This window comes from Mya arenaria, chromosome 10 (genome assembly GCF_026914265.1).
Source record: "Mya arenaria isolate MELC-2E11 chromosome 10, ASM2691426v1".
NCBI lineage: Eukaryota > Metazoa > Mollusca > Bivalvia > Myida > Myidae > Mya > Mya arenaria.
The window spans coordinates 19,039,005-19,048,501 of record NC_069131.1 but is presented as its reverse complement, the minus strand read 5'-3'; the positions used below and the strand labels follow the sequence as shown (position 1 = coordinate 19,048,501).

At 33.7% G+C, this 9,497-nt stretch overlaps 1 protein-coding gene across 1 annotated transcript; it reads left to right on the top strand.

Moving 5' to 3' along the window:
• Positions 1–1,874: 1,874 nt before the first annotated feature.
• On the top strand, positions 1,875–5,729 carry LOC128204092 (collagen alpha-2(VIII) chain-like). Its single transcript, XM_052905435.1, has 2 exons — positions 1,875–2,311; positions 4,919–5,729. The coding sequence occupies exons 1-2, from the start codon at positions 1,930–1,932 to the stop codon at positions 5,332–5,334; spliced, it is 798 nt and encodes a 265-aa protein (XP_052761395.1). The 5' UTR covers positions 1,875–1,929; the 3' UTR covers positions 5,335–5,729.
• Positions 5,730–9,497: the final 3,768 nt, after the last annotated feature.

Here is a 9,497-nt window from a genome sequence, read left to right as displayed (position 1 = left end):
ACATTCTTCGATTATGCTCAAACGTCGCAATCCTTGAAACCATTGCATTGAATAGTATAAAATACCAATGAATACAAAATCAACTTAACAATGAAAACTTAAGGGACAAGCCCTGAAGTCAAATACAAACCCTTTTAAGAGGTACACGGTATGGACCCTAACAACACCGAACGAGATATACAGACATACAAACACCAAACACAGACCCCACACGCATCAATATAGCTTATTAAAAAGTTCGTGATCAAAGACAAATGAAGGAATCGGTTTCGCTTTATGTTTTGACTATTTTTCTTTAACTTTTATTTCATAAAACACTTTCAATGTTCTTGTGTGTTAAGCTCAATCAAGAAAATTCTTAAGGATTACAAATATGCCAAGATAATAAGCAATTACAACCTAGAAGAAATATGTTTCTCTTTAAATAAAAACCGGGCATATCAGAACGAATCAATAAAACTTTATAACCTCGACGCCAGACGCGTTTTAAGTGTTAACGCGTCAGAGAGGTAATCATTAATAAACAATTGTATAATATTTTATTTCAACATAACATTTATTGTCGCTGTTTCTTTCGTGCGGGATACAAACTAATTAACCGCTCATCTGTTAATGGCACATAGAACCGCGACAAGCAAAAATGGATAGTCAATACGACGTAAACTTCGCCACAATTATGACGTCATACGGTCGCGATACTGCCAATATAACAACTGTTTTTATATAATACTTGTATAAAATGTCATATATTTTTTAAGCTATAATGCCAAAACATATTAAATAAAGTATTCAACCTTAAGATCCCACTCTGCTTGCCGCGGCTCCTATATATCTGGTTAGAATAATACGCCTTTAGTTAAGTATAAACTATCTGTTTTATCTTGGACGGGGAACAATTTTATAGTTTTCGCTATAAAACTTTCGAGGTACCTTAAAACTACCGTAGTTTTGCTTAAAGCAAATCTGAAATAAAAAGTTTACAGCCCGATGTTATTATTAAGCCATATATGTTGTAACCGCAAAGCAGAAAATAATACGAAAATGAAAGCTATTAGCAACGACACACTTGCGAAACCAAACTTGATTATAGACTGAGTCTGAATATATATATATATATATATGAACGAATTAAAATCATTACATTAAAAAAACCTATTCAATATGCATGTCGGCTATTGCCTTAGCGGTTTAGTGGATATATTAAGAACCGCGATCGCATTTTTGGAAAGGTACGAATAACAAGAGATTTGTAACCTTTCATCCTAAGCCTAGATATTGTGTAATTGTTAACACTAAAAACAACTTAAGTTTTTGAGGATTAACGGGAAAATGAATCAATCCTATTTTAATGGTACTCTGTATCGTTCTTTATGAAATACCCATCATAAATCTGCACACAATACATACCGCAAACTACGGTTGTGCTTAGTTCACGCCAGTGTAAAGTTACGTTTTAATTTATATGAAGTACAGTTGTGAAATGTTTAAAAGTCGTCAGGAAAAAAAGAAAAGTGCTTCATTTAAATTGCAATCAATCATGTGTCTTTTCTAATGATCTAACGATAAATATATAAAATAAAATTGTTATTAGTACTGTATTTTGTTTCCAAATGCTTTTATTCGAATCTTGTGGACCTTGGCAAATTTTGAATTCACTCAGGCCGTGGAATATGAATCAGCAACAATCCACTCCATTGAGATTCCACTACGCGCATAAATCGCAAATCTTGTTACCGTTTGTATCGTTTCGTGTCGTATTTTCACCTTGCAGCATTTTGACGTCAATGGTGATGAGGATAATTTGAGAAAATACGGTATTCATTTAGTATCCCATAGTTTATCTTAGATATATTAAACGATTATTTTCTCATTCGCTCATTCAGCTAACCTGTCAACTTACAGTAAGATCCACTGAATGCTCGCAAGAGAATGTCTGGAATACTTCAGCTGTTGTTACTGGTCAGCGCGACAGTAGCTTCCGAACCATCGTGTCCAGCATGCTCCAAATACGACTACGAGGAAAAGGTGCTCGAGAGAATTATCCGCATGGAGTTCGCTTTTGAGAAAGTGTTAAAGGAAAACAAGGCTGTGAGCAAAACTGTTGAGCAAGATCTAACGCGGATCAAAGAAGAAAACGAACGTTTGCATGCGACCGTTGATGCCCTAAAGGATCAACATGAGCGAGCAGAACGCAGACTGGTTTCGCTCATGGGGGAAGTTGAGAGAAACCAGTCCAGCACACTGGAGAGGATAGTTTCCGATTCCAACACTACGTTAGAACAAACTATTGCCGCCTTCAATGGTAAAAAAGGTATGTTCAGGATTAAGCTTAAACAATTTTAAACAAATGAAATTTTAAATACTTAGTTTGTATGAGTACTATAGGAAATGATAATTATTATTTCGCTTTATTCATAACGATCCATTTTACGCCTGTACAAATCTTTAAAACAAGACATTTCACTTTCAACGTTTTGTAATAATGTTTCCATACGATGGAGGAAGTTTGTCGAAAGATTTATATCAAGTTTTGTTTTTATTCACTTCTGGCTAAGCCCGTAATGGTCTACATTAAGTTTTGCGCCTTTAAAGCGCAATGCCTTGTAGCAACTCGAGCTATATGTTATGTTTACAATAATGGTTCTGTGTAACGAACGGATTAGTTAAAAAAAAATATTACCTCCGACTATGGTCATCCAAGGTCCCGGTTTTCAGCTCACCTGATCAAATTGCATAGCGTGAGCAATTGTGATAGGATGATTGTCCTTCATCCGTTCGTCCGTTCCTTAGATGACTCTCTGTTTATTCCCCACCATTTTGATGCCAGGGGCAGGGCTCCTGTCCACTATATGTATATATAGAAAACTTTGAAAATCACAGAAAATTTACACGGTTTCAATATATTTTAAAGAAATATTACTTAGGTGACCCTATATCAAACCCCTTTACCCCAATGTGATACATAAAACATATTGTTTTGCAATAATTTAAATATATATCAACTGTAAAACTACATGAACGTATTCACAATAACAATGAGCTCTTTTGTGATCAGTTTTATAATTCCAACATTAATATTGTTAGTGTAATGGCCCGTCGTAGCTTTTTTAACAAATACATTTTGTTTAATAAATGGCCGTATTATAGTTTCATCTTTGGCATACATGCATGCGGCCTTTAGTATGTAATGCGATCAATTACTTTAGAACCTGTCTTTCTTTACAATGAAAAGTTGTCATACGATTGTTTGAAACATATATCGATTGGAGTTATTGCATTACTTTCATTATTGTTCATGTATTACAATGGATTGTTACTTTACAAATATGCCTATTTTAAACGGATCCGCATTCGTTTGATCAGTGGTAAATCAAAAAATATATAAGAAGTTCTAAATATATATTTTATTAAAACCGTATATAAGCTGTCATTGTTTTAAACCTCTTTTTTACATTTACAGATTATTTTCGAAGATAGAAACTTTGTTTGATTTACAATTATATTTGTTTTGTTTTTATACTCAGATCAGATGTTTTGTTCTGGTTTTTTTATTATTAATGTTAAAAACACTAAATCAGAGTATGATATGTGACTCCCATGCGCTTTCATTGTTCCGTCTTAAATTGAGTAATAGGGCCCGATTTGAGGGACTCTTTCCTTTTAGGAAATTATCTCACAATCGAAATGTACTTGTTCAGCTTCACATATGTGAACTTGTTAAGCTTTTAAATATGTTATTAAAACTAATGCAGGCCCCTTTCAGATACTTGCTTCTCATTCTTAGCATTAATTTACGTATTTTTATTGGATAGATCTGGGCGATAAAGAGTGCTTTCCTCTCCTAAACGTAACTCGTTAACGTTTGATAGTGCCACACAATAATGAATTTCGTCTGAATTTTAAACAAAATAGTTGTAACAATAATAAAACATTATCAAACATTATCAAAAGTTTAAATGAGTGATCGACGTTAGTAATTATTTAAATGAGACAGGGAATGGATATTAATTTTGACGAAAATGATAGTAGCGTTAAATAATTGAATCATACAAATATAATTGTATACAAATGAGTATATGTAATAAGCTGATTTGTGTTTGTTCGTAAAAAATATAACTTTATGCCAAGTTAAAATAATAGTTTTCAACTTAATATGGGGAGTCAGTTCTATTGATATGAACTGGTTTTATGTGATGATGATGTATCTAGAAAATGAAAAGCAACATAAGAGTTATCAAACTAAAGTCTTTAATCTGCTACCCTAACTTCTATCATTTGATTTAGCGTAAAAATATCGCACTTTAATAATTTCGTTACAACAATATCAATTTAACATTTGATTTTAAAAAAAACTCACTCACACCAAAACTTTTATCGATATCTATAAAAATATAACAATTCATTGTTCAGACCAAACCGCTTTTTCACTGATGTACTTCCATGCCCGCCCTCCACAGACCGTTCGCATGTCAGCAGGTGAGGTTATCGTGTATACGACAATGGGGGACAACCAAGTATTCGTTTTTTTATGCTAATTTTCGGAGATTGATTAGTAGTTATATGTATTTTTATTAATACCCGCTTTCGTGATAAACCTTCGCTACCCTTGGGACGTCCCACTTGTACAGTTTTGATCGCTGATAACGTAGACTGTCGTTCCTACTCTTGCTTGTGGGGTAATCTCCGTTTGATTGTACATATTAGTTTACAATAAGTGATCACAAAGTTCATAAATTATTGAAAAACGGTGATTAATTTTGTGAATTGTGTTTTCAAATCGAAGCCTTAAGTTTACTTCACTAACTTCCATCATCAGCTAAAGTCATAAACCATATCGAAAATACTTACTTATATGTATCTGAAATCATTTAAAGTTTACAAAAATCATACTTTTCTACAATTCAACTGTATGTTTCAGACCAAATGGCTATTCCACTGGTATACTTCCACGCCCACTCTCCACAGACCAGCAGCCTGTCCACAGGTGAGGTGATCGTGTACAAGATAGTGGAGACCAACCAGGGTAACGGCTACAGCTCCACCACGGGCAAATTCACCGCTCCAGTACGGGGACTCTACTTGTTCCTCATGCACACATGCACTCCTTCAAACAATTACGCTTTTCTCCAGATAGTTAAGGAAGGCTCAGTCCTCATTGCAACTGCACACTTTGACAAAGACTATCTTACCTGTTCTAGTAGTCAGGCGATTATACAGCTTAAAGCCGGGGAAACTGTCTGGGTACAATCCTCCGATGGGGGCTCGAACAGACGACTGTATGAGGATCATCCTTACCGCTGGACCAGTTTTGGTGGTGTTCTCATACACAACTGACCAGCTTAGGTCATTGTTTATAAAAAGAACAAAGGCAAAGAACACACAATTTAAATTGTGCAATGATTGATTACCTTTTTTACAAACAAAGTATTGTCATAACGTGTTATTATATCCTTATTAAAAACTTGTGAACCCCGTCTGTATGCTGTGTTATGTTATTTGAAAAATTGTTAAATATTGCCTGTGTACGTGTTTCCTTTACGAAAGAAATGTCATGCAGGTCATCAGAAAAGCGTCCTATTATTTTAGACCTTAGTATTTATTCATTTTTATTATTCGGTTTCCATTTCATTTGAATATACAGCTATCTGTCGACTGTCCAAATATGAAATGGCTTGCGTAACGTCATGTTACGTACTTTCGTGTATTGTAAGTCAAGGGAAGTTAATCCAGTAAACAAGTCAGAAGTAATAGATGTCACTTTATTTAGCAAAATAAGAAGAAACGTTTTAATATCTAAGCTAAATAAACAACTTACTAATAAGAAAACAAATATTTAATGCCCAACCACAAACAAAAACAACACAAACGGTACTTATTCTACGAGTATAAACCAATTGTAATTTTCTAACAACGAAACGCGGTCATTTTAACAAAAATAAATGTTCGTAGAATTTTTTGACGATCAGAGGGATGCTCGTAATTCAATCGCTTTTTTTTATCGATGACGCGAACTCGCCTTCTTTTTTATATTGGCGAGCTGATAACGTTTATGATGATGTTATTTATGATCGTCGAATTGGCAAACAATTAGTTGTCTAGATATATCTGAAGTGCTCTCTGCTTCGTAATTATCATCATAGTTCTTTATTATGTTACTGAATATTTACATGCTACTGGTGGCGTGAGTAAGGATAGGTAATTTTATATATCTGAAATTTGACAGGTTATTTTTTATGCCATTTTTAGCGACGCTATAGTAGTCCTTAGACTACAAACCCTACCAGCATGATACGGAATCAGAAAACGACGGTGTGGTAATACGGATTTTTCAATACGACGTGCTGTATTTTCACTGTTTGATATGGAAAAGGAATTTGATAGCCATATAATAAATTGATGTATTATATGCCTATCGATTTCCTTTTTCATATCCAACAGTGAAAATACAACACGCAATATTGAAAAATCCGTATCATGATACTGTCGTTTTCTGATTTCGTATCATGCGAGTACCGTGTATAATCTCGGAACTACTTTCGCGTTGCTAAAAATAGCGTTACCAAAAAAAAAAACTGGTAAAACCCGCCAACTTTTAAATACATTAAATTATCTAACTTTTCTCACGCTCCAGAAGCATGTAAATATTCAGGAACATGGTTCTCATGTTCTTCAAAGAACCATGAGGATAAGCACGAAGCAGAGAACAATTCCAATCTATCTAGACAGCTACTTCAGTGAACTAGTTATTTGCCATTTCGAAGTTCATAAATTGTTGCATTATCCATGTTTATTATCATAAATATGAGCAGCTGGCCAATAACAAGAAGAAGGCGAATTCGCGTCAGGAAATGACGATTAGTGTATACTCGTAAAATAAGTACCGTTTTTTGTTGTTGTTTTTTGGTGTTGTTACAATAAGTAATTGTTTTCGTATTAGCAATTTGTTTGTTTATTTTAATATTGCTAAAACACACACTATTTTGTTCTTAAATTGCTTAATAAAGTGAATTCTGTAACTTCTGACTTCGTTTCGCTGAAGTAGCCTTCGTTGACCTCATTACACAAAACTACGTAACACACTCGAATTCATACGCGCATTTGACAGATGGCGGTAAATCTAAATATAATTGAAACCGAAAATTAAAGGAAATAATTAAATAGGCAGGTATATAATAAATGGAATATTACGATGAAACGCTTTTCTGGTGACCTGTATCACGTCTCGTTGGTGAGTAAACACGTATCCGTCGCAACCTGCGGTCACCTCGTGAAAACAAAAAGAAAATATTTTACTTGAGGCAAAACAACTCGTGAAATATTCCTTTTTGTTCTCACTCGGTGAAATATATTGTATATCTTAAACTGAAACAAACAATTATCGTCTATGTAAGGTTATTCTTCATTGTACTATAATTTAAATTCACTCTTCACTGTTTTCAAGTTGATACTTGTTTCGATAAGGCTGAAATTTCGAATATATAATCAAATGTTGGCACAAAAGTTAGGTTATGTGCAAATAAACTAGTTTAATCCTAAATTAACAAGGATTTTATTATCATTATTGGCTAATGAGCTTGTCTCTGTGGTTTTTATTGTATAATTAAACGAAAGAGTGGCACTTGTTATTTATTTGTTTTTTTAACATTTGTCCAATATTTAGGATGAACATTTTTAGATTTATCATCTGTTCTTCGAAAATATTGAAAATTACTTTTAATTCTGAATATGATTGTATCTTTAATAGTTATGTTTTACGATGTATTTTTTATTAGATTTAATTGATGTAACCAAAGATAAAACATGTTCTGTATATCAGAGCCATTGTTACATGTTTAAAGCAATTGTATAATTGTTGGTCAGTATAAGTCTGATGGCAAATTTGATTTTCAATAACTAAAGTTCAAGTCATTACTTATGTGAAAAATTACATGAAGAAGCTCATTAGCAAAATGTTTAAACATAAACCCAGTATAATGGCACTGGGTAAACGCCAAAGATATAGAACACAAAAACAAAAAATCACAAACAATAAACATGAAAGAACAGCACAAAACTCCACAAACAGCACAGTGCATACATACAGTCGAAACTCGTTGGCTCGATATCTTATGGCTCGATAACCTGCTCGAACTAGATTGAAAGGACCGATTTTATTTTACTCTATGTTCATATAAAATTCAATCGGATAGTTCGGTATCTTCAGGATCGATATTTCATCCACGCTCGATGTCATTTTTGCGGTCCCAATTTAGACTTTCACACATTGTTTTGTTTGCTTGGCTCGATGTCATTTTCGCGGGTTCTGATAAAAATTTCATATCTTGATATGTTTGATGGGCTTCATTAAGTATAAGGCGCTAATCGATTAAATTGTTTGATCGGTATTGTTATTATTATCAAATTCAAAATCAAATTTAAAAGATTGAGCGAACATGCCTTAACTTTAAGTTCTATCTGGTAGGGTATCCATGTATAAATTTTAATGCATTTCGATAAGGCGAAATACAACGTGTGTACGGTATTTATGTTCAGTTTATACAATAGATAGCGTAACAAATTACAATCGAGGTAAACAAGACTTTTTGCAACGTATCAAATAAAACATCACCTTCTGTAAGGAATCCCGCTTGGCTCGATATTATCTAGGCTCGAAGTATTTTGGCCGGTCCCTAGAATATCGAGCCATCGAGTTTCGACTGTTCTATATATAAACAACTAGGTATGTTTATCAAGGATTGTTAGGTACCACCTTGGAACGGTCAGTGAAATGACGTGCACAAACTCTTATCCCAACAATCCTTAATAAAGATAAAACACGAAAAAGGTAAATGGAAAATTATTAATAAAACAAATACTAGTAAACTTAAAGGTAAACCCCAAGTACTTCAATGATTAGAGATCCCAACTCTATCTGCAGACGAAGGAATACAATTCAAGCACCTAAAGCAAAAACTTTTCAAAGATACGATGCAGTCATTGTTTGAAACTATGAGCATCACACACAGTCTGCCTTATAAAATAAAACTGTGTGATAATAGAGTTTCATAACGACAAGCATCATTGTACTAAAACTGGGAACAAATTAAGAAAACATTATTAAAAATAAAGGCGACATAAATTAGCTAATCTTTTCTTCAAAATAATGACATACCGGCCTTGCTACCGCGATTTGACCTCTGCGCGAGGGAACACGTTGGATAAGTCTCTCAAAGGTTTCTCAAATGTCGCTTCAAGGTTATCTCCAAAATTTTATAAACGCATCAGGCGAAGACAGGAATTATTGCGTCATTTTTCCTGAAAAATAATTAACAAATACTAGTACGTCAAAAGTGTTCGGATGCAATAGATCGTTACTGATATATCTTCAACATTAAGACGATGTCAAAACGCTCAAATGCTAAAATTCAACATACCACAATAACCATCTAAAAGAATCACAGGTGTCTATCGACTTAAACATCAAAACGGTTTATGGTATAATCAAAGCAAGAATATAT